Consider the following 25,720-nt stretch of genomic DNA (forward strand, 5'->3'; position numbering starts at 1 on the left):
CATGTTTTTGTTTTTTTTTAGTTTCATGTTAATATCGTAGTAAGTCAACCCAAAAACATACAGAGATTTTTTACTCAACAGATTTGTAGGGCACACCTGAACATTAAGCTTGGCTAAATACAGCAATGGTTTTAGAAGAAAGTCTTTGTTGCTGGAAATAGACTGAAAACATTTTCCAGGTAGAAAAATATAAAATCCTAATTCAAAAGTTAGGAACCTGTGCGCCTTTCTTTAATTAAAACAATTAAATATTAATTGTTTCAATTAATCTTAATCTGAATATATATTCAGATATCTTTATCTGAATATATGCCTCACCTTTTTAAGATCTACTGCTTTGTTTTATTAAAACGTTTTACAATTAATTTAATACTGAGCATGTAAAGAAAATAATTCAAAGTACTGTTTTTGTGTGTGTGTGCGCGTGCGTGCGTGCGTGCAATTTGAAAAATAAACATGTCCCTGGTGTACTTTCAATCTTCCTGTTTTGTCCCACAGTACAAAAAGTTGTTTGGTAGCTTTTTCCATTAAACCTTTATTTATAATCTCATCTACGTGTTTTATATATACTACACACAAAATTACAACATGCTAAAACATGTTAAATCCATCTAATTATATTGACAAGATAGAACTGGAATAAAAGCCTTTAATTCAATTAAGCTGCACAGCTTCAGGTACTGTTGTAATTAGTTTCAATAGCCTTTATGTTTGTCAGCATTAAGTACCAATTTCAGATAAAACAAAAGTGACTTAATAATGTCAAAAGCAGCCTGAAGACAATTAAAAACAAGGGCAAAGCAGTTTGCATGACAGCAAACAACTGTGTCATCAGCATAGGGATGTACCAGATGCATTAGGCAATTTTATTTTTAATTAAAATTGCAGAGTGCAGGACCCAACTCAGAGCCTTGAGGCACACCCTAATTGACGTCAAGATAACAAGAGTAACAATTGTGGAATTTAACAGCTGCTTCCCACCAGAGAGGAAGTTTGAAAACCAGCTAATAGCCTAGTCTGAACAGCCAGTTTCAAAAAGACTGTGTCATAACAGGCTATGATACAGTGCCAAAAGCTTTTTGAACACGTTTTAATAATAAAATAATAAAAGTGCTTTCATTATCAGAATCGTTGAAATCTGGAAACAACGTTTTCAATAAATCTTATTGCGCAAATCGATGCAAGTTGAAATAAGCAGCTTCTGAAGGTACCAATGTTTGTTGGATGTTATATACGGTTAATAGAAAGCAATAAATCTCATTAAGCATTATTTATAAATCAAGGGCATTTTGCTTTTATATTTAAATTTTGTTTCATCATGAACACAAAATAACTGAACATTAACAGGTCACACCAACACTCTTCCATTTAAAGTTCTTGTATGATGCTCAAGGCAGTTTGTCCTATTTGTTTTAAATTACAGAGATGCCTATTTACTGCAGAACTGTGCAACACAGGCTGCTCTCCCTGTTGCAAATTAATAGATTAAAGGAGTGTTTTTAACTATTTTTTAAAGAAAATTATTAAAATAATAACATACCGTTTCAGATACATTTTCAATTTATGCAAAAAAGAGGCACCAATCAAGAATTTTGTTATTTATATTTCTTAAAGACAAACCAACTAAAATCTGGAACAGCATGTCAAATCTTTACAAAACCTCACTAAAAACCCAAGTTTGTTCCAACGAAATCTGTATGGCGAAGCATCGCTTTGATATTTTTATCTGAATATATACCTCGCCTATTTAAAATGAACTACGGTCCAGGTAGCAACACTAAGTGGTTTATAGCAAAATCTGAGTCCATCAAAAGCATCTAAACTGTAGCACACAGAGCAAAATAGAGGATCACCACCTTGCTCAAGGACGTGTGGCAGAGCGCAGCCGGAGCTCAACATGTGAAATCATCGTCACCTTTAAGGCCTAAACGTCAGCGCTGTGCCTCTTCACTCTGCACCTCGTTTAATGATCTTCACTCTGTGGACGGAGCTACATCTGGAGCCGGGTCTCCATCTCTCAGCGCATTCTTCTCTACATACTGCATCATTCCTCACCTCCTCGTCTCAATTCCAACGAGGCTATTCCTCCAATGGCAACTTTATTAGGTACGTCTTCTGGTTGTTAAACACACACACATGCAAATCTGACATCCACACAGGTCAAACCAATTGAAGAACCTGTTCACCTCTTCGCCCGTGGTGGCGCTGCACCAAGAGCTACTGAAGGAAACGACACAAAAACCTCCGAAGGAGAAATGGATGCAACTTCCTTCTAAACGAAATGTAAACAAAAATGGTGTCACATTAGGTTTTAGCGATTGTAGGATTTTTCCTTTGCCTTTGGTGAAACACCACAAACATTTCTCCTGTTAACGCTAGATTCACGAGTTTATTTTGGTTCCATTGACCCGCAGCTGTGGGTTTTTAGACGGACAAGAGTTTGAGTGAACGGAACTTTCTAGATAAACTGACTAGAGTTTGATTAAACCGGACTAAAACAGGGCTGGTGTGAATGCACCCTAAATGTCACCACGATAGTTATCGCTGCGCGTGATCTCTTCTACCTTCTTCTCTCTTCCCGCTGCACTCGTAGGCGAGAGCAGAATCCAGGCAGGGTGGAGTGGATGGGGCGGGGGGCTTTCCCCAGGAAGAACGGGCGCTTTGTCCCGTGAGGGACGAGGCCATGGGCTGACAGAAAGTCTGGCAACCCCTGACCAGGCAAGGGAGTGAGCGAGTGAGAGAGGGAAGGAAGGAAGGCAGAGCTGCGGGACATAATCGTAGCTGAGAAGATGTCAGCTCACAGCGAAACTAGCACTTGCTCTGCTGGAGTTTCGTCTTCGCTCCACTAAGTTGCACTTCGAGTGCCGGGTGGTGTTAAGCTGCCTCAGGGAGTTTAAATAGAGGGAACAGGGACAAACTGAGTGGTTTAAAATAAGCAGAAGATTTTAGAGTCAATCTGATGTTACCCTTGTAAAAAAGTGGGAGTTAAATTTAAATAATTTTCATATTCGGCCTGAAATCCTTGAGCAAAAAAAAAAAAAAAAAAAAAAATCTGGATCTGTTGCAGAGTATCCGTCTTGTGTTTTCAAAGGGAAAGGAAAGGGGGGGGAGAGAAAAAATCTTGTTTCCTGTAAGACCCTCTTTGTTCAGCTGCTTGTTTGGTCTCCTCTATCTAGTTTGCCAATTTAAGTGTGGTCTAAATCCATCACTCAATGTTGCCCCGTGTTTAACGTGGGCAGTTCTGACAAGCGAGCTTTGTTTTCTCTGGCTAATGAATCCGGCCCGATCTCTCGGCTTCAAACCATTTCTGGACGCATCGATCGGATCGGAGCCAGTTCTAGTGGACAGGCAGGACGAGCAGGAGGGTTTATAACAAGGAAGCAGAGCGGGTTGAGGTCGCAGATCTCGGATGTTGTTGGAAATCGGGAGCGGGCAAAAAAAAACAAAAAAAAAAAAAAAAAAAACCGATGAGATTCAGGAAGGAAAGGTGGGGGAAAAGAAGTACAGAGGGAAACTGTCTTGTTCTCACCAATGCGACCAGAATTCAACGTTTAATCAATACGCAACATAGTTTCCTGTTCAGAAGCAAGTCACAGTGGTACACACCATTCAAAACAACACCTATTAGCAAAGTGAGAAAACAGATGTACCGATTTCCTCTATATTGAGAGATCAGCTGTCGGCCAATACTAACGTGTGAAACTGATCTCTTATTCCAGTGTAAGCGTCTGAAAATCAGCTTCTGTATCCTTTTGCTCTGCCGTGAAAGTACTGGTGTGCAGGCTGGCAGACCTGTACACCAGGTCATGTCTGAACATGCACCTTTAGTGATAGTCATCTCACTGTTGCCAACTTAGCAACTTTGTACCTATATATTTAGTGACTTAAGAGACAAGAAAACAAAAAAAAAGTTGGTCAAAATCGGAACTGGCAGGTCAGGACAGTTGAGATTTCATAGTCGAGCGTACCGACTGTCCACATTTTTTGTGTTAAATTCCTTCTTTCTGCACAATCTGAGTAGATATTAGCAAGTTTAGCAAGCTAGTTAGCTTCCTAGCATCATTTCTTCTCCACCGGGGCAGCCACTCTACACTGTTGGCGTAAAATTGTTGACCTTTGGCGTGAACGTGTCTGACAGTTTGATTTGGTGTTGATCTCCGTGGAGTGACGTATGCCCAAGTATGTGGGGGACATTCTGGACCGGTAAACATTGTCACGCAAAATCTGAAACGGTCAGTCAGATTCTAAAAAAAAAAAGATGCAATCAGTGCGCCCAAGCTAAATATTTGACCATTGAGGTGGCAGTAACCAGCAAAAAAACAACAAAAAAATTAAAACTAAAAATTAGCAAACCACTGCAAGAAAAAAAAAAGATTTCTTCTAAACACAAACATTAAATCCCATTTCCTGCTGCGTTTTGCACTGGAATACATTTAAAACAAGGAAACAGGAAGCAGTTTTTGAGCAACCAGCATTTAACTCTGAGAATGAACTGCAATTTATTTTAAAACAGGTTTGATGGTCAAATCAAATCAAGTCTTATCTCAGTAAAAGAAAGCATATGTGATGACTAAAACTTCAACTGTTTTTTAATACAGAAGTCACATAAATATAAAAACAACTGAAGCTTAGAAGACTTCTTTTGCAATATTAGGATTTTTTTAAGCTATATTTTGTTTAGTAAATACTGTGGAATCAATACTTAGCACTATGGAGACACAGATTACATATAAAAACAGAACCAACTTCTATCCTGCTTTTTCTGAGCGTCATCATAACCATCATCCAAACTCCAGACCAAACCAAACCGAACGCACACAAAGCAGGGTTCTGTGTCTGGGTAGCCACTTCAACTCTGTCAGCAAGGGGATTATAAATGATTCGCTCTATCTGTGTGTAAGCAGTCATTTATTAACAAGCCCCCTGAGCTTCTGTGTTGAAATTTAACCTTCATTAGGGTCGCTTCCTTACAAAACTTCACAAAGGGGGCGGGGAGGTCTACCACTGGCTTGACCTAGAAGCAAGGCAGTGATCAGAGCCAGAACCTAAGTTCTGATGTATGAAGCAGAGCTCCATGATTGAAATTTCCCCTCTGAGACGTACTTGTGCGGCTTGAGGAAGTACATCTTTTGAGCATTCCTGTTTGCACTTCTACCAAGTCAACACGCAGAACCTTCTCACCTATCTCAAAAGAATGGGTAAAAAAAAACTATAACGCATGTTATAAAAACAGCTTTCAAACATTTAAAACCTTCTAAATGTTCCTGCATTATGAGATAAATATTCATCAGAAGCACATTTCAGGGCCCTGAGAAGTCAGAACTACTGTTAATTCGCGAGAATGCACCAATGTGAAAATCTGGGCCAATGTAGGCAGCCAATATTTACAGATATTACTCAATTGCTTTGACAATGGTGATTAATATTTTCTTAATTTTGTTCCTCAATTTTGTTTATGCACATCATAATCCTTTTTATCTGTGATTTTGGTGGCATGTGGTTTTCATTTCCTTTTTACTTATCGTTATTGGTTGTTGTGTTTTATTTCAGATATTTAAAATATTTTCTAGTTTCATTGTGGAGTGTTCTGCACAAAATGAAAGGTTTTTGGGAGCGTAAACTTGCTTTTCTATGCCATTATCAATAAATTACCTGGAAATGGTCTTTGAACGACAATATTATCGTTTATCTCAGTGATTTCAGGGTCAATTTATCGTCCAATAAAATTTGTTATTGTGAAAGGCCAAATTATTAGCCTAGCTACGACCAAGTCCACATCCATCTTCATGATATTGTTTCTCATAGGAACAACAGAACAGTGTCTGATTAATTCTGACCTCACAGTTAAAAAAGTAGTGAGACTAATTTCCAAATGAATAGTTTTAACAATTTTAAGTAAAAAATACAAGTGTTTCAGGTTAAGTGAGGAAGAAGATGGAGGAATAGAACATTTTTGACATTTAAGTGATATTCAGCTTTAACACTGGGTTCTGATGATGCGATAGTGACAATTACAGTGCCTTGAAAGAAAAAGTATCTATTTCAATTTAGGTTTTTTGTAGCATTCAACTATTTAAAAAAATATTTTAAGTCCATTAAAATAAAGGAAAACAAATGTGAGTACCTTTTGGGATTGATCATTCTGAACGGAGCTGAATTAAAAATTCCAAACCAACAAACTATTAGCAGAAAAAGGTCAAACCCATTCATTTAAAATGAAGGTAAGGTTTATTAAGGGGAGTGGGGGGAGAGAGAGAAAGAGTTATTCCAATAGTCCCAGCCCCGTGTGAAAATATATTTTCCCGTCTTGGTAAAACAGGACTGAGCATGTTTTTGTTTAATTTCTTTAGAAACTACAAACCTAAAAATGATAAGAAAAACATTCTTCACATAGAACCTGTCTAACAACATGGCGTAGGCCAAGAGATCTTAAACAGCAACACATCATGTCTTAATCTATAGAAATACAAGAACATCTTTAAAAAAAGCCATCTGTCAGTGTAGGAAGGGTTATAAAATTATTTGAAAGCCTCACTTGCTCAGTTGGGTTAGCAATAAAGACTGGATGAAATTGGCCTCCATTGGAGGGTTCCAAGGCAAGACACGCTGCCTACCAAAATAACACAAAGACCTGTCTAATATTTCCTGAATATTAGACATGTCAAGAATGTCTAACAAACTATGAGAAGAAAAAGGTCAAACCCATTCATTTAAAATGAAGGTTAGGTTTATTAAGGGGAGGAGGGGGGTGAAGAGTTATTCCAACAGTTGAATGCTACAAAAAACCTAAATTTCCCATCAAGAATAGTTTCTTGATGGGAAACTATTCTTTGGACTATTAGGAAAGTGTGCAGCATTTCAGAAAAACAAAGAATTATATTAACCGTGAAACATGGTGGTGGTAGGGTTATGGTGTGGGGGTACTTTGCTCTTTGAAAAGGAGTCATAACTCAGAGACATTGATTCTGCTTTTTATCAGAAAATGTTAAAAGGGAATGTCTGACTGCAAATCTAAGGTTATTGGTCAGAAGAAGCTAATCTCTACAGTCATCCATATCGGCGCTACTGAAGGTGCAGTCAATAAGTGATAAGAAAATTAAATGGCTCTCCTGGACTGACTGCTTTGTAAATGCCAGCCAGTACCATGTAAAGAATCACTGCGTCCAGGTATTCAAGCTTCCCAAGTTGAATTTTAATTTAGGACATTTTAGATACATTCTGGAAAAATCCGTGAACAGATTCATTTTCCGCAAATAATTTGGAGTTGCGTTCCACAGAGACATTTACGAATTAGTAAATCCTGAACCGTGAATAAGCCTGGGTTTACTGCAGTGTTAAGACGTGTTCCGCTGTATTAAAACATTTTATGGTACGTTTGGTGTTTGAAGTATTCAAATAAGCAACTATGCATTTTTAGAAGGGATCTCAAGTATTCATGGACTTTAGCTAGTAGCAGACGGCTGCGGCCCGTGGAGACTGGAGGTTTTATAATGCTAACCTTGCTAACTGCTCTAACTGGTAATATGAAAATGCTTGAGTCAGATTAAAAGTTTTTATTTTTTTTCAAAGACTCTGTTTTAGTGATTTATGTCCACTCATGGAAGAAAAGCTGAGACAAATACTCTCAGTGCAGATAAAATCTGTAACAGTAAGTCAAATCCTTGAAGAAAAAAAATAACCGAGATCATAAATTGGACAGAAAATTATGATGGCAATGTCTCTAGTGTGGGTTGGCACAGATTATGTTACACATGGTTTATTTCTTTAGTGCTTCATTTATTGCCAATGTGATTTGCCCTGCGCATAATTTGAGAATAAATTTCACAACCTTATTTAACTCTAAGCAACCTTGTGTACTTTTGATCATCAAAGGAACCCATCGCTACATCAGCTCAACATTTAACTTGCTAAATTTAAACAGTCATAAGAAAAAAAAATGTATCAAGAACATAACACAAGCAGGGACAGCAATTCCCTACATGCAGAAAACATCACACACTATTGATGTTTTGTTTTTTAAGTGCGTGACATCGTGGGACATTGGAGCCCCTGAATGAAAACATGCTGGTAAAGAGATGCATCAGATGCTTGTCCACTAGCGGCAAAAAAAAAAAAAGCCATGTTGATCCAAGATCTATCTGCGGCTTCTTCCTGAGAAAGAAGTCTCTAAGCACCGGCCCAGAGAGTGCTTAGCTTGGCGCATTTCCCCCCTCCGGCATTTCTAACTAAAGCTCTCTGCAAAGTTTTATGTGCTGTGGTGTTGCATATAGCTGGTTTTGGGTCTATGAAGGCTTTCTGCAGGAAAATAAAAAAAAACAAAAAACACACAGGGTGAAAAGAGCACAGCTGAACCTGACGGATTGTGAAATACAAGGACGAAAAACATGTCGCTGACTGATAATCCATTTCTGATTAGAGACTCAGTGGCCCATAGTTCTAACATACATAAAGACTGTTTAGGTCAAAGCAAATTTGACCTAAAAGCCAGAGCTGGTTCCTTTATCATAAACAGATGCAAAAAGGAGTTTTTAAAATAGGCATGAAGTGCCATTTTATAGCACAATCAAGTATCTAGGCTACCTTCAGGTGTTAAAAAAATGCTGTAAATATAAAACATGACTTAAAATAATTTAAATTCATAGAATAACGCCTTGAAATTGGGCCTCTGTCTCTTTAAGAAGCTCCTGTTCTTTCTGAAACTCCGCCTTCATTAAGTCGTCACAACATGGCTCCTCCATGAACCATTTAACAACATTTTTACCAGCATTGCACTGAGAAGTAGCTTGTGTAATACGCTCAGCTGATGTGCAGTTCCACCAGGTGTTTGTCAATTGCTGCTGGCTAGTCTGAAGAGGAGCCATCACTGCTAACTTGAATTTCAACAAATATTCTCAAGTATTTCTTTTTATTATTTAGCTTCACTTTATTTTTTACTTTTATTGGTTTACTGGAAGTTTCCTCATGTTTAAAGGAAGTTGTTCCTCCACACTGTCGCCATGTATTTATTCAAGATGACTCGAAACAAGCTACTGGTTTCGTTGGACGCCTTTTAGCTAATCATCACTGCACGCTGTGTAACCTAGTGAATGTGACTGTGCTGTATTACATCAAGGTCTTAGCTTTGATACATTTATTTAACAGGGGGAAAAAAGTGGGGGATGCATCAATTGCAGATTTCTGGCAGATTGCTGATCTTTAAAAAGCCTGACACGTCGATTCCGATTTTGGCCGATACCAATTTTTTTTAGTCTGAAAACGTACAACATAGTTGCTAAGTTGGATACATGCCTACATTGGTTTCACATGCAAGTATTGGCTAATCACCCAAAATTAAGGAAACTATGGTTGATTTATTGACTTTGCAGTTGCATTATTTACTGAATTTACAGGTGCACTCAATTTTTTTTTATACTTTCAATCAGTCAGAGTCAATCAAGGGTAAGTTGTCTGACTGATTATAGCAGTTCTTACTATTTTATTGGTGATATTTATGTATTAAAATAAACTTTTGTTGTGGTCTTCAATAGCAATGCACTAACTCGATATTGAAAAACATTTCTAGATCGGTTATCAGTGACAATGTGTCTGATCCACTGGGCAGATCTGTTCGGTCTAACTAAGTGACATCATGCTTCATTATTTATTTTACATTACACTTAGAATTCCTAATTGTACTTTCTGAACTATTTGAAAGGTTTGTTGCAGTTTATTTTTACATTTTTGACCAAGGTTGTCAACCTATTGTTTTTTCGTCAGTTTCAGTTTCTTTGTTACTTATTTGACATTGGCTGTTATACTCCTAATTGAATTGAGAGAACAAATTAAATTTGTGTTGTGTTAATATGTCTGACCTAGCTTGTGAAGATATTGGTGAATTTAAGCGTCCAGTGCTGGTGCTGAGTCATCAAATACATTTGTAATTCAGTACAGTGCGATTTAAGTCAATTCAGCATTGTTCTTCTGTTTCGGGTAAGATATCAGCCGTTACTAAATCTCAGATATCTGTATCGGTAGTGAAAAAAGTGGATCGGTGCATCCATAGTTTTCAATTGCTTGTTGGGCAGAATGGTTTTTGCTGTTCTGCTGTTTTTCACACAAGTATAACTGATATTATAAGGTTTATTACCTGCTTGGGTAGAGTCTAAAATTTACCAATTATAGTTTTAAAGTAGCTCTTTAGCTTTATAGACATGCTTATTTTTACAAATGAATATGCTTTTGTTTGTTTTTTTGTTTTTTTTTTTATTTTAAAAAAGCAAATCTGATTTACTTCTAAGAAAGATGTTCTTTTTTAGTCCACCTGATTGGCAGTGCGCATCAAAGGGACTTTAAAGGGATTTCAGTTCATGCAAAGTCTCAAAGTCCCACAGAAATAACAGCTGAAAAAAAAACTGAAACTGTAACGTGCCAAAAGTACAACTCCTCTGCACACATTCAGACACAATCCTGTAGTCTCTTCTCTTTGTCCATGTTTGCTGGAATTCAAATTATGGCCCTCTGGCTTTGACCCAAGCGCCCCCACAATGCACCCTCTCCAGCACGCTCCCGTTTAATCAGCATCTTCTGCTGGTCATTAGCTTCAACAGCAACTCTTGGCTGTTGTTTATGAGCCCTGCGAGGATAATGACTTTGCACCTCCATCCATCACTGTGACAGATGAGCCCAATTATCCCCAAGTTCTCTTTTTTATGCTGCGCTCGTCATTTTCTTAACCTGTGGTTTTCGATTGACCAGATCACAACAACAACAACTAAAAGCAAAACGTTGCAATACAGCTCACTTGGGGATACAGATATAAAAGAAAGGAGACAAAACAAGCGTGACAGATTTATGAAATAAAATGGCACCTCGAGAAAGAAGAACTTGCATCAATATTCTGAGGAACTGACACCTCATTCAGAGGCTGATCTTTTTTTTGCTGAACTACCAACTAAATCGCTCAAGTAGCTCTGCTTGATTTCCTTTTAAGATCCCCCTTCGATGCTCCTGCACCTGTTTGTCAAGCCAATCTGCAAACCTATTAAACAAAAACAAAAAAAGACATTGTCTTGGTGAGATCCCTCCACCCCCACCAATCTTTCTTCTATCCTTCCTCCAACACAACAGGATGTTGCTCAGTGACACAACGAGGCTACGTCTGTATGGAGACATGTAGAGGCAGGCCAGGGACAAAAGCTTGAGAGAAGAATTAAAAAACAAGAGGTAGCAGGAGGCAGGAGAGCGATATGATCTCGCAGCGCACACAGAGAGGGATTGTGTTGGAGCTGGCCTGCCCCATATACAAACACCATATTACCATAACTCCCTGCTTCTTCTTCTCCTGCAATGCAGGAGAAGAGTTTTCATCTGAGAGAGAAACCCTGACAGGGGGGAGGCAAAGATAAGCGAGGGCGAAGACGTCTGTGATGACAATCATGTCAACGATCTGACGACTGAGGCTGATGCATACGGAGGAGAGGAGGGATGTCTTGGGATGTGCTGCATAATGCCCTCCTCCCCTCAAAGTGTGCAATAAACATGACTCGAATCAAGCGGGTTAACCTCACCAGTCACAGCCGTATTTCTCAGGACATGACAGAACTGCACAACGGTAAATGTAAGGAATGATAACACCATAGAGACAACTGCTGTAAACTATAGCTGGAAGATAGAAACTGAAGGTAAAAGTACTGGAAAAACAGAGATGTGTTCTGCGTGATAGAGCCGACACGCCGCCTCCTTAAGGTCTCAAAGTCCGAGGGATGAGTCCCAAAGGTGCTGATGCGGAAACATTTCCTGACCTTTGCTCGGCAGCAAAGTATTCTTGTCCCGTCGACGGCTCACTCAAAGACCTTGTGGTCTCTATCACTGAGGCCTGCTTTTGTCAGATGCAAGTCATGTGATTGGGCTACCACAAAAAAGTATTAGCAACCCGCAATGAAAAATTGTGAGGGCCTTGAACCAGGTCCTGCAGGTTTATGATATTTCCCTGGTTCAACGTAATATAACATCACATGAATGATACTTATTTCAATCAGGTGAGGAACGGGACAATGTTCTCTTGAGTAATTGAGTCATTCATTTAGTCCTGCTGGAGCAGTGACAGTACTCCCCTCATTGTCACCCATTTTTCTGACACTCCCTTCACTCCATGTGTGAATTTCTTTCTGGTGTCAAAGGTTAGGGTCAGCATGACAGGAAAAAATTTACAAACCAGAGAACGACTGACAATGACACCGATAACTTGCTTTCAGCCACCCACAGAAACAAGTGGGAGAAGGACAGACCTGCATTACACTATTTTATTTTTTTCTGTTTTAAAACCAGAGTTTTAAAACCTTATAACTGGTAACAGTCATTTGCTATTGCCATGACACCTTTATAAACACCTAAAAGCCTTTTAGAAACCACTAAGGTCCCTATGATTATATCCCTAACCTTACATCCAGCAGTTAGACACAGATGGCCAGGTGTTATAGTTTAAAGACTATAACACTATAAGTTGAAAGACTCATAGTTGTTATAGTTGAAAGACTTTAAGGACTTACTGTTGTTGGACTTGAGATCCCGGTGGATGACCGGCACGATGGCTTCATTGTGCAGGTACACCATCCCTCTTGCTATCTGCACGGCCCAGTTGACCAGGACGTGAGGAGGGATGCGGCGGCCGGCCAGCGCCCGGCTCAGTGGCCCACCCGAGGCATACTCCATAATGAGGCACAGGTTGGGCTCCTGCAAGCACACCCCCTTCAGGGCGATGATGTTCTGGTGGGTGAGCATGGCAAACAAATGGGCTTCCTGCTTCACGTTCTGCGCTGTCACACTGATGTCCTCGTCCGGGTCTTGCCGGGCCGCCTTCACGGCCACCAGCTCGCCCCTCCATGTACCTCGATACACTTTCCCAAAGCCCCCAACCCCAATCACCTCCTCCAAGCTCAGCTCACGGAAATCCACCTCCTCAGGATCGACGGTGCCAACCACAGCACGGTTCAGCTCCTCCACTACGCTGGTACCTGGTAGCTTGGCATATCCACTAGGCTTGAAGGAGCCGTAGTTGGATGGGAAGATGCCCACCTTGTTGTTGACCTTACCTGCCCACCAACCCTCATCCCCAGATATCTCAGAGTCCTGAGAGAGAACCTCCACCAGGTCACCTTTACGCAAGGTGAGCTCGTCTTTACAAGAGGCCTCATAGTCAAACAAGACCGTCCATACAGGGTTGGTGAAGTTCCCTTTTTGGGACTGATCCAAGTTCTTCCAGTTCGACAGCGAGCTACGACTGAATATGTTCTTCAGCGGCTCCATGAAACCTCCACTATATTGCCTGACTGGATCCGACTGCGCACTCCAGGGGTCTGAAAATAAAGTACAAAGGAGTACTTTATTGCACCTTGCTCCCTTTCCTGTCTTTGTTGTTGTCTCATCAGGGACCAATGAGGTGTGTTCAAAAGTCAGACCAACAGGTGGGCTTCAGGATTCAGGGACAAATGAAAGTGAAATGTCTTCCATTTGTTCTTGGATTAAACTCAAATCTTTCCATTTCAGCAGTCCTCAGATGGTTTGCTTTTCGTAGCATTTATCAAATCTCTAAAAGTCAGCAGTGATTAACTCTCTGAAAGATTGATGTGGTGTGTGGTTTCCCTGCACATGGCTTGAGTAGATTATCATCTCATCATCCTGTGTTTAAAAGACTCTGGAATCAACTCATTATGACTGAATTTGTCCTCCTTTCCCCTCCTCATTCAGAACAACCACCTGTTGGGCAGCAAGTACGAAGAGTCACAGTTCAAAATTAATGTTCAGGAATGAAACCGCTTACAGATAAGAGTCCAAATCAACATTTCCCACACACTTGGTAGTCCATACTCGGTTTTTATGTATTTTTAGCCATTAAGAGCAGTGGCCACCATAAGCAGGAAGCGCTGAGAGGAGGAGAAGAATAGCAGGAAAAGGAGCATTCAGTCCAGCCAACCAGTGCTTTACGACAAGTTTCAAGCGCTGACCACTGTTCATTACTTAAGCCCGAGGACCCAAAAAGTGCGTCTGAACGCAACACTGCGGTGACCACACAGGAAATCCCGCATTCCCGTGCGCCACAACATCCATGCTGGCTGTGTTATGAAGGAGCTCATACATAAACTGCGAGGCGCCGACTCTGGGAACAGGAAGAGCTCTCCAAATCTGCTTGGCTTTTCAGTCCTGAGGAGGGAAAAAACCGAAAGAAAGAAAAACAAACTATTCCAGATAACTTTAGTTCTTGTTGGGAGACCAGCGCCGGGCCCGGGTCACTTCGGTGCTCCGCTTCATAAAGACGGTGTCAAAACTGCGGAACTGTTCCGTTAGAAGTTCTTACTCCGTTCCTCTTCCTCGGTCAGCCTTCAGCGGCCAGCACCTCGGACCACTCCAACGTCGCAGCTTACAGCCGCTGTGCCGGAGGGTGGGGTTTCAAAACTTTTCCTCTCCCAACAGGAAACGAAGTCAGCTGACACGCTCCCGCCAATGGGGACGAAGTAAATGCAAAACTTCCGATTTCAAAATAAATCGGCGAAATGTAGACGGCACACTGCCATACCTAAACGCGTCCGCCATTTTGTGAGTGGCAAGTTCTCTTTGAAAACCAAGATTCCTTTGAAAAAAACTGAAGTACTTTCAGTTAACTTTGATAAATGTTCTGAACTAAAGCTTATTAAAATCTACTAATTACACTGATATTACTAATAATTAAAAATAAAGAGTTCAACCAATTTGAAACGTAATGTGTACTTACCGAAACTAAATATGCCTTAATTTACCTTTGGAAACATACAAACCGCTTAATTAAATTTCTCAATTTATTTAAACTGTATTATTATACAATTACATAGTTAATAATAAATATTTTATCCAGGTGAAATGAAGTGAAAAAAAATATTTATCATTAATTTGATATTGTTTTTTGTTTGTTTGTTTGCTTTTAACCAATTGGTTGGAGCAATTTCTATTGAAATATTTCATACCGAAATCCTTGTTTATTCACATCTCACATAATTAGTGACAGAGATAGCTAAAAACACAATCTGACAGAGACTGGGTACTTTTGTGTAGAAGGGAATGTTTGCTTTTAAAGAGAAGGAACAAAAGAATTCAATTTAAAGGGCAAAAAACCCCCACTTATGATCCTTTAAAAATTGCTTTTATTTTGAAAAGTACACCATTAGTTCGTGTTTGTCCAGTTTTTACACCACGTATTGAATAATAAGCCTATCTCTGAGAAAAAGGCTTAAAGCAATTTAGAAATCAGAAAGACTTACTCATTTGAATCTTTAATGTTTGGTTAAAGAACGCAACTTTCTGAAAGACATATATTGCATTTGAAGTATGCCCCAATTTTTTTGGTTATTTCTGAAATATGTTGAAACTCTTTCATGCATTTTATTTTCCTACACAAGTAATAAAAGCATTATTCTCATTCCGCTTTTTTATTTATTTATTTATTTATTTATTGTGATTTCTTGGGATAGCTAAAAAAAATTAACACCTTTAAATTGGGCCACTGTCTCTTTAAAAACTTCTGCATTTTCTGAAACTCTGCCTACAGGAAGTCATCACTACATCATTCTTCTTTGATGTTTCACTAGCATTGCACTGTGAGAAGTAGCTCACTTAATGAACTCAGCTGATGCACAGTTCCACTAGGTGTTTGCTAATTGCTGCTGGCTAGTCTGAAGGAGTTGTGGCAGAGGGAGGCAGACGGAGGCTCAGAGGAGGAGCTTCATCCTTGGAGGCAGGGTTAGGTCCAACCAGGCATTTTTGCACAGCTGAATGGTTGCCATGGAGATTAAAGGATTTCTCAAATCCATACTCAGATTTGAGAAAAAAGAAAGAAAAAAAATTCTCACTCCAGGTATGTTCTTCATGAGAGAATAACATGACGTAAAACTCAAAAGTTGATTTCACATAATACTGTCCCTTTAAAACATGACAAATTGAGACAAAGCTATATAAATCCAGAAGGGAAACATTTTAGCACTATTTATATCCAAAAACTTTAATCAAGCACATACATATAAAAAACTGCATACAAATTTAAATGTGGAACATGTCTTGTCGACTAGGTGCCAATTCTTCCATTTATGGCCATATCAACTTTTAAGTTTTCATGCAAGTTTGCTCATATCATTTTAGCAAACAATCAAACTAAACAACAAAAAGACGCAACGCTTAAAACAATAAAATACACGTTAAACGAGACAGTCGTATTGTCAAGAGCTGAAACACAAGGTGCATTTGATTCAAGCCAAAACATTACGGAATTTCTTTTTCGTTTTTTCCTCCCTCACATTTCCTCTTGTTTTTAAAAAGTGCAGACAGCATAGAAGACAGTAGCTTGATGGGAGCGGATGGGAATCAGAGGGGCCACCTTTGGCCCCTGTTGGCTGCTGTGTGGAAACAGTGCGCTTCCTTCTGCTGGCTCGCCTTCCCTTCCCTCCCCCGTACTGCTCTTTGTTTGAACACCAATCCTAAAGTCAACCACCCAAACTCCGATCCCACCCTCCTCCGTACCACACACACAGAGACACACACACACACACAAACACACAAAAGAGGCTCCGCCTTCCTCCCAGTCCGCTGAGTCAACTCTTGTGCAGGAAGGATGCAGTTGTTTTTGCGGCACCAGATCCAAGTAGCCTCTTTGGTTGGGTGGTAAAAAGCTCGGGGTTAACCAAACAAATATGGCAGTGGGAAGAGGAAATGGGCTAAAGACGCTCCGAGGGGCAAAGCGGGAGCCCCCCGCCCCCGACGCTCCAAAGGTGACGACCAGCATAGCAGCTCTCCTCCCAACCTGTGCTGTCTTGCACTTAATCTGATTCAAATACCCAAGGAGGAGAGGCTGCCGATAAATGCAAGGCATTGTCTTCCAGAGGGCTGCGTGAGTCACGGAAAGTGAAGCCGCGTCCATGGGAACCTTTACGCATTGCAAAATTCAGGGAGGAGGCAACATCAAAAACAAAAAAAGGGAGGCACAAAAACAGAGCCAAGGGATTACAAATCATGTGATTTGCGGTTGTGAAACGGGGAAATGAAGGAGGAAGCAGTTTGACGACTCTGCCAAAAGATGCCACAGGGTTTCAATTTTCCACTTCCAGCCGGTGAACCAAACAGCCATTTCTAAAGATGGACGCCCCAGCTGATAGTCCTAACTAAATATCTGCCTGAATTTTGTTTTTTTTTGCACGTTGTTATATTAATATAAAAACAAATTTTAAGCAACCATGCCATGAGTTCCAAAAAATGTAACTATTTGGCATGTTTTGCTCCATCACACTGGAAAATGGAAATACACGGATCAACACAAATGATTGGTGGAAGAAGTTTCTCTTGGAACATAACTTGATTCTACACTGCAAAAATTAAATAAGTTTAACAAAGTAGTTTTGGTCTAGTTTGTAGTACAAACATCCGGGTGAACTTGAAATAAGACAAAAATAACTTACAAGTAACTTTTGAGTGAGATATAGGTGCTTGTTTAGAGTCAATAATTGCTTGATGCTTATAAAAAAACTATTTGTTTCATTGGCAGATTATTTCACTGCTAACATGGGAAAATTATCTGAACTTTTAAACTATACGACCACATAGAAATTTAAGGAGAACCAGGTTCAGGTTGTTGGTGTCCTGATTCTCTAGCGTACGACTCAGGAGGAACATTTATGAAAACTTTTTTATGCGGTTGAATACAAAAAAAAAATAAAATAAAAACTTCAACATTTAAGCAGAACATAACGTGAACTTGTGTTTTTTTTTCTTTTCACGACAACAAAAAAACCACAAGAGCTGTCTATTTTTTTTAATTGAAATGTGAACTTTATTTCACCCATACAAAATAAAAAGAACATTAAAAGTTTACAATACAGAGTAAACTGTCTCGCAACCATTTTTTAACAAGCTCGGCGCGTAAATGGGAGTTCCGCCTCTGCGTTTGTTTAAAATAAAGAATCTAAAAGAAGGAAAAACGAATGTTAAAGACAGAGGAGCGAACATTGGAGGGTGTGGCCAGAAGAAAAACGACTTTAAAAGAAAAAAAAAAAAAACATATGGTCCAATATTCATTGTATATTTTACAGGCAAACAAATTTATGGGTAAGTGAAATAATAAAAACACACTCAGATCAAAATCTTTACCCCCTGCTGATGTGGTTGAAATCAATTTTGAGTTTAAAGTAGAGACTAAATTTGAAACGAAAGCAAACAGCAGGTTGCAAACACATGGTAGGAAAAAATAAATAAATAAAAAAATTCACCTGCTTTTCTGTCGACTGAGATCAGGAACAACTAGAAAGATGCAAGTGGCATCTTAGCAATCGGCTGAAAGATGACACCAAATACACGCTTCAGAACTCACCTGGGCTCGCCATCAGCCTGAGCTTTAAAAAGTTCATTTTTCTTTGGGTCGGAGGAACTGCATTTGTTTTTCTTATGCAGAGAAATTTTGAGAAAAAAAAAAAAACACAAAAAGAAATAAAAAACTGTGAGGCGAAATAAACCACACCTATCCTGTCTGCTGTGGTTCACCGTGCTATACTAGTCAAGACAAAAAAAAAACAAAACAAAAAAAACTAAACAGCAAAGAGCTAGCTTAAAAAACAATCCCCCCCATCTCTACATTAAAATAAAAGCTTTTTAAAAAAATTAAAACACCTAATATACAACAAGGTTTTCTCTCTTACAGCTTTCTTCTGTCAGCGGGCTGTGATGAAGATGAAGAGTCCTCTTCTTCATTGCTGCAGCAGCCACCAGGGGGCCAACTTCATCTGGAAATAATGCTGGGTTTGTGTGTGTGTGTGTGAGAGATAAAGAGAGGATGTTGGTGGGGAGGGGAGGGAGGTAGCTAAGAGTCATAGTCTTCGTCGTCGTCCTCCTCGTTTTTGTGCGGCGCGGGCGCTGGGGGGGGCAGAGCGACGCTCACCATGGAGGGATGAGGGGCAAACGCCATGGTGCCCTGGGCTGGAGCCGGATTGGCTGCTGTCACCATGTTGCCTGTGTTCCCGAACTGGGAGGGGGGGTTTGAGCTGGGAAGGGGAGGGGGCACAAGCAGAAAATGTATGATATAGGCCACTAAGGGCTGTTCCAAACTCTTTATATAAGCAGTATAAAAGACAAAGAAGGTACATAAAAATGCATGCTGCATTTTTAGGTTTTTTTGGTAAAAATGCTGAAAAATATACAGCTCTACATTCCTTAACATAACATGCTAAGAAACGTATAAAACCTTATGGTTATAATAATAATATTAAAAGGGGTGGGCATTTGTCGTATCGCTTATCATTTATCGTGATAAATTTCTTATTGCGATAACAATTTTGATTTCTCATCATCACGATGAATTCCACGTAACAAGGTTCAAAAACCTCCAGAACTGTTTGGATTGTTTTCTGCGTAACACCTACCCCTAAATAATAATATAGAGCACACATCAAGACTCTTTACAGCAAAATTATATCAAGCAAAATTATATCTTCTTGTACAATTCAAATATGGAAAAGTTCAAGAGGTATGAAAACATTTGCATAGGATGTGGATAGTTCAAATATGTGAGCATCATTATAGAAAAGAAGATTCTCATCTATAATCTCAGAAATGTTTTTTTCTTCTGATTCCAGTGGAAAAACAGCACCCTCTACTGGTTTGGGATTATAACGTCACTTTAAAAACTTCTGAAATGAGCCAAACATGCACGTCCAAATTCGTAATTCTAATGGAGGGCTTTTAGTAGCCATAGAGACCTGACATTATTTCTGCTTCAAGCTTAATAAATCTTCTCTAAAAGTAGAAAAAAATGTTAAATTAAAAGCACTTTGATTTAAAGTGCTTTTAATTTAAGCACCTAATTACTTCACCTGAAAGCGGTTCTATCATTCAGCTTCCAGTTTGTTCCCTGTCTGGTCACTCGTCTCTACCTTTTCCAGCCACTCTGGGCTGTCGGAGAGACCAGCTTTCAGACGCATGGCGTCTTCGTCTCCTCACCTGTGGAACATGGATGCAGCCTGCTGGTTTGTGCTTGACTGGGAGCCGTCGTCCTCGTCCCCGTACGTTTCGCTGTCTTCAGAATCTTCCTGTTTTCACCGACACAAAGACACAAAAGTATGTGTTTTTTTTCCCCTCCCAACACTAACATGAAGGCTCAAAGCATCACTGTGTAAATTATCTCCCACCTCTTGCTCCGACTCTGTTCCAGAAAGCTTCTTGTCTTTGCCTTTGGAGCCGGCTCCCCCGTTCTTGCGACCTGATCCTGGTTTTCGTCCCCTAAAAAATTACAAAAATTAAAAAATAATAAAAAAAAATAATAAATAAATAAATAGATTTTGTAAGGAGAAGTGGAGGTAGGTGCTGCTTCCAGGAACTTTTTCCAAACAGTTCAGGTTTCAGTTTGTGGCCTCAGTAAAGAACTACTTTGGAACTCTAAAACAACAAACACTTTCTTATTAAAGAGAAGTGACTTCACAACATAAAGTCAGAAAATGTTTACATTTGCAGTTAAAAAAAAACATAACCAAGGCCATATTTAAAGTGTATTTAATCTTATTTCGAACTCTGTCGGAGTTGCTTTGTGAAAAAATGTCAACCAATCAAGTTTGACAACAACTGTAAGACATATTTAACATATTATGCTGATATTTAATTAAATCCAATCCAAAAATACTTTTTTAATACAAATTAAAAAGTTGTCGTAACTCATATCAACCAAGTATCTTCATAGAGCCATTATGAATGACCATGCTGTGGGCAGAAAGGGTCTCCAGTAGCAGTCCGTGTTGCAACGAATCAGAAGAGGCGCCTAACCGAAGACGGTTTCTGTACGACAGTCATGACATGCTAACAAATGGGGTCATAGTTCAGAGAAAAAACTGTTCCCAATTGTAAATTAAAAGAAAGAAAGAAAAAAACTTGTTGCTATGGTTACACATTACAACTGTCCAAAAGCAAAACCAGAGGGAATAATTGTCCTTAATCAAAAAAATAACAGACAAAAAGAAGAAATCAGAACTAAAGTAACAGATAACATGCTAACACCATGAGGGGGCGCAATTTTTTATTTATTTTTATTCACGAATGAATGGTTTTTGACTCTATTGTACTTCCCTAACTCTGAGCAGTCTGTTCTGTTGACCCTGACAGAGCGTTGGCTCCCTGAACTACCTGCGTGGGACTTTTTCTCCTCCGGCCTCGGTGTGGTTCTCCTCGCCCTCGCCCTGCATGTCCGGCACCGTCGCCACCAGGTCTTTGAGGAAGTCAAACTGCTGCTCCAGCTCGATGCACTGTTTCCTGCCAAAAACAGATGCAACGGGCTTTAAAAAAGAAAAAGCACTAGCCTTTAAAACCTATAGCAAACCTGTTCCGAACGGCGTAACTCACAGGTGCGACGTTGTCATGGTTTTGGCGTTCCTTGACTGGGTGACCTGGCAGGCCTTCGTCAGCAGCGACTCCAGGAAAAGCTCCAGAGCTCTCGCTGAGGCTTTGCTTCAGGAAAATAAACCGTTGCAGGTCCCAATCCGTGGTTTTTGTAGGAGGTTTTTGAATTCATTCATGCAAAAAGAATAATTCACCAGATATTACTCTGATCACGTTAAAGCACATGATGTTTGCACTATTTTATATTTGAGTTAAAAATAATAAAACACAGCAACCCATCATGCCGTTCGGAAAAATATTTTAAAAGCCGAATGTATTTTGAAGGCATAACCTTAACATAACAAGTAAAGTGAAAATAAAATGAATAAAAAGTAATTTGTTCAATTTCTTTAACCGGGACTAAATTTGAAAAATATGCCATTTTTTGTATCCAATTCAAAAAGCAACACAAACAAAAAAGGGTGACTTTTTTATTTCTTGATTGTAAATTAAAAAAATACAGAACAGAATTTTTTTTTTTTGCTTTTGGTTGTTTTGCCAAATATGAATGTATCTGTATGCCTGGATTATCATACAGGATCTTGAAGACAGTAAACATCATGCAGACTCCAAAATAATACATTTTGTGCATGTATATAATTTGGAAAAAGTAGAAATTGTAACATAAGTAAACAAATTACACTCCAATGTGCAAATATGTATAATCAAATGTGGGCAATATGTACAGTTGTGGGTATACAATATATAGATGTGTTGTCTTTTGTCTTATGTTTAACAATTATTATATGTTGTTTTGTTTTCTTCTTACTTTTTCTGACATTTTACTTGTTCGAAATAAATAAATATGTCATCATTCAACAACACGTAATATCAGCAGAGAAACAGTTTTCTGTCAGCGTGAAAGTTGTTTACTGCCAATTAGCGTTCCTTAAAGTAGACTTAAAAAGTTTGGAGGCATAATATCAAATGTCTCGCATACAAACACCTTAAGCCAGAAGGATACAGATTATAACGGGAACTGCTGCAGCCACTTTGCCTATTTCTTCATCTGTCTGCATGATCTTCTTAATCCTCGCCTGGAAGGACAGATCTGATGTTATTTCCATGCGAACACTCAAAGTGTTCAAATGAGAAAACTGTGCGGATAAATTACTACGGATTTTAAGCAGAATGTGCAGGATGTACCATGACACCTCATGCACTCACAGAAGACGTACAAATAATGACATTTCTAAAAATTCAGCCTGGGTTAGCTGTACATGCTAAAAACAACGACTCCTGGAAGCTAACTTTGGATAAAAACATGAAACATAAGTTAGTTTAGTTAGTTTAATTCAGAGAAACCTACGACTTATCCTTAAAGAAGTTTGACTACTTTAGCAAATACTTTCCGCTAGCTCTTTGGCTTTTTCTTTTTTTGGCTTTCTGGGCAATAAAAGACACCCGAAGCCCCTCAAGTTTAGCTACAACAAATAGCTTCTCATTTTCACTGTTAGCTAAAGTTAGCTAGTGCTGACGCCGGTAGAAATAAAGCTTTCAACTCACCGGAGGGAATCTGGCGTTGTATTTCTTCTTTTTGCTGGGCATAATTAAATAAACTTTATTGTTAAAGTAAAATAAAATACAAAAACGCTCGGGATTATAAGCCTACACCATATACAATCCTCCTCCAGTCCCGGCTAACTTGTTAGCACGTTGTTGTCAGTCGTGTCAGTTTGGTTCCGCAGGGTCTCAGCGCCGTCAGCCTCAAACAGAGTTTGTTCCGCATTTTTCTCTGAAAAAATAAATTACATTCTACATTACAATGTGGTAGCTATAAATACTAGAAATGTAATGAACCCGTTATACAGTTTGTTTTCGAAGTTGTTGTTTTTGTGCAGAAACTCCTAATAAATAAAACATATTTATCGGTAAAAATAAAGCACTTTTTAAATTATTATTATTATTCTGTAACGAAGCACAGAAAATGACCAAATATTTTAAAGGAGTATTTAACGATAATTCTTTAAAAAAAGAAGAAAGAAAGAAAAGGGACATTTATTTTGATTACAACAGAGCAGCGTCATCAAGCTGAAGTTGGTATCTGAATCGCATCCGCTTAAAGGGCTAATTTGAATAATTCTAGACTATTTCTGACCAGCTTTGACAGTCAAAACTGGTTTGTTACAACTTTAATGAATAAAGATTCACAAAAATACAACATAATTTGTGAAACTAAAAGGAGAACTGCTTCAATGCTTTTTGTTTTCAACAAAACTACAACTACATTATAGACGGATTCTAATGAAATCTTAAAAATTACAATATTTAGATCTGTCACTATTTCACAGCGTACTGCTGTCACCTCTACGTTTTGTTTGCAGTAATTTCTGTCAATTTGCATGCAACACTGTTTAACTTCATGCCTACTGAGTCTTGTACATGGCTTGCACTAAACAGAACTTCTTTTGACTTTCTTCTTTTTGCATAAAGGCCAAAAAATATAGGAAATTATTATTTTTACTACAGTTCACAATGACTTGCTGCTTTTTATTTGAAACCTATTTCCACCATAAAAGAACAAATAAAAGTTCTACAGGAAGTTTTAATTATGAGTTTTTAGATCATTACATTTTGAGGTTACTAAGAGAGAAAACGTGAAGGCTCTGTAGAACATTTCAGACCAAGTTTGATTAAGCCAACCCTTTTAAATATTATATAAGATGCAATCAAAACTCCAGGCCTATTAAAACACAGAAATGTCCCTTTATTAAAGTTTCAAATCAGAAGCTAACTTTAACAACATCTCTGCGCCCTGGAGTGGAAAAAGAGCCACACTGGCTAACTACGTGAGCTACAACAGGTAGACTGACTACATTTATGCTCCACGTCTCATGACTTGTTAATTCCACTGACTGCGTGTGTATTTTATAACGCCTGTTGCGTTTAAAAGTTACTTGTTAGTCCGTGCTGCTCCTTAAAAATTGCTCAAAAAGTAGTGTTTATGCTCGAAAGTGGCTAGCTTAGCGGGCTAGTCTCAGCAGGAAGGCAGAGGTAATGTTTATTTCTTCTCTGAGCCTTAACTGACAGGGTGTGGAGGGGTATATTGGCCAGAAAACGTTGGTTTGGACGTTGTTGCTATTTAGCAATTGTTGGGAGTGTGGAATTCTAATTAGCAGTACGGACGTAGTAAAACAAACCGACTTAAACTGTAGCACTCAGCAACTGCGTCTGCTCTCCCCACTCAGGTTTCGTTCATCAGTCTCGAGCGCACACTTGACGGCATCATGGAGGAGGAAGACCCCGCGGACGGTGAGGCGGAGACCCCCCTTTCCGCAGACACCTACGCCGCCGAGGCCATGGCTGCGGACATGGACCCCTGGATTGTTTTCGACTCCAGAAATACCCCCCGGTCCGAGTTTGACGGCTGGCTGGAGAGCAACAGACCCTCCCAGGTGTACCGGTTTGGGGACGAGGACAACGGGGTCAGTCGCGTGGGGTGGATAGCCGTGCTGGGTCCCAACCACTGTCCGTCTACAGGTGACGTGACTGGTCTCCAGGAGAGCTGGGACAAACTACTGGCCAGTTCCCGGCCTGTCACCTTCCAGACTGTAAAAGAACTGGCCCTCAACCACGGCGTGCTCTCCGGAAAGTGGCTCATGCACTTGGCCTCTGGCTTCAAGCTGGACCACGCGTGGGAGTGCGTGGCCAGAGCAGCCTTAGAGGGTAAAATCTCCCTGGTCAAAGTGAGTCCTTACAACCCCAAGGCGGAAGGCAAGCAGGTGATCTGCGCCTATAACCAGAACTTCACAGACGAAGGCGAAGTGGTACGGCTGGACTCCTTTATCCGGGCCACGGGCGTCAAATGCCCCCTCTCCTACAAGCCAGACGTCTACACCTACCTGGGGATCTATCGGAACAACCGCTGGAAGCTCTGCCCCACCATCTATGAGAGCAAGTTTGACCTGGAGTGTGTGCCAAGGCGCTCGCACATCATCAACAAAGTCACAAATCTGGAAGTAACATAAGGAAGATTAGTTGGGTGCCTTTTTTCCCGGACTGATTTTAAGACGAGGCCTTTGGGTGAACCTGCGCAGTAATCAAAACTGATCGAGTTTGGATCTCAAGTTCTTCCATTTCTTTTGACGGCACATTTTCTAAGTTCTACCTGATTGGAACCTTCGAATAGGTTCCATTTAGGAATAAAGCACTTAAGGGACTGGCTGGATTGTTTGAGTTATATGCATGACTTCAGGAGGTGAATTGAGTTATGAATTCATTGATTAGAAGAAATTATCTTTTTTTTAAGCTTTAAATCGTGTTAAGTACTGCATATTACACCATTTCCAAATAAAACACACATCTTAAGAAC

At 39.5% G+C, this 25,720-nt stretch overlaps 3 protein-coding genes across 4 annotated transcripts in view; 1 reads left to right on the top strand and 2 right to left on the bottom strand.

Moving 5' to 3' along the window:
- Window positions 1-14,427, bottom strand: part of LOC106929113 (mitogen-activated protein kinase kinase kinase 11) — a 54,476-nt gene extending 40,049 nt beyond the window's left edge. Inside the window, exon 1 of the mRNA XM_015005791.2 lies at window positions 12,528-14,427. Within this exon, the coding sequence (XP_014861277.1) occupies window positions 12,528-13,284 (757 nt within the window). The 5' untranslated portion in view covers window positions 13,285-14,427. The remainder of the gene's footprint in view (window positions 1-12,527) is intronic.
- A 3,373-nt stretch (window positions 14,428-17,800) lies between these two features.
- Window positions 17,801-23,124, bottom strand: drap1 (DR1-associated protein 1 (negative cofactor 2 alpha)). The gene is made up of 7 exons (XM_014973160.2): window positions 22,915-23,124; window positions 22,373-22,445; window positions 21,373-21,466; window positions 21,157-21,282; window positions 20,172-20,262; window positions 19,984-20,072; window positions 17,801-19,028 (listed from the first exon to the last, which is right to left on the bottom strand). The coding sequence occupies exons 1-7, from the start codon at window positions 22,954-22,956 to the stop codon at window positions 18,848-18,850; spliced, it is 696 nt and encodes a 231-aa protein (XP_014828646.1). The 5' UTR covers window positions 22,957-23,124; the 3' UTR covers window positions 17,801-18,847.
- A 995-nt stretch (window positions 23,125-24,119) lies between these two features.
- On the top strand, window positions 24,120-25,719 carry cunh11orf68 (chromosome unknown C11orf68 homolog). Of its 2 annotated transcripts, none has more exons than XM_014973159.2 (2): window positions 24,120-24,211; window positions 24,597-25,719. In XM_014973159.2, the coding sequence occupies exon 2, from the start codon at window positions 24,636-24,638 to the stop codon at window positions 25,374-25,376; it is 741 nt and encodes a 246-aa protein (XP_014828645.2). In that variant the 5' UTR covers window positions 24,120-24,211; window positions 24,597-24,635; the 3' UTR covers window positions 25,377-25,719. The 2 variants fall into 2 exon arrangements, with proteins under 2 accessions (XP_014828645.2, XP_014828644.2); XM_014973158.2 differs by lacking the exon at window positions 24,120-24,211 and adding an exon at window positions 24,238-24,402.
- Window position 25,720: the final 1 nt, after the last annotated feature.

The sequence above is a fragment of the Poecilia mexicana genome, unplaced genomic scaffold (assembly GCF_051168715.1).
Source record: "Poecilia mexicana isolate PSO_F unplaced genomic scaffold, ASM5116871v1 scaffold_18, whole genome shotgun sequence".
Taxonomy (NCBI): Eukaryota; Metazoa; Chordata; class Actinopteri; order Cyprinodontiformes; family Poeciliidae; genus Poecilia; species Poecilia mexicana.

What these genes read in the sequence shown, in the direction of transcription:
- drap1 (XM_014973160.2), bottom strand. Translation starts at nt 22,956, where the DNA reads ATGCCCAGCAAAAAGAAGAAATACAACGCCAGATTCCCTCCG. An exon ending in GAACAGAGTCGGAGCAAGAG is followed by an intron (nt 20,073 to 20,171) that starts GTGGGAGATAAT and finishes CGGTGAAAACAG; the next exon opens with GAAGATTCTGAAGACAGCGA. An exon ending in GCTGCATCCATGTTCCACAG is followed by an intron (nt 19,029 to 19,983) that starts GTGAGGAGACGA and finishes TCCCCTTCCCAG; the next exon opens with CTCAAACCCCCCCTCCCAGT.
- cunh11orf68 (XM_014973159.2), top strand. Translation starts at nt 24,636, where the DNA reads ATGGAGGAGGAAGACCCCGCGGACGGTGAGGCGGAGACCCCCCTTTCC.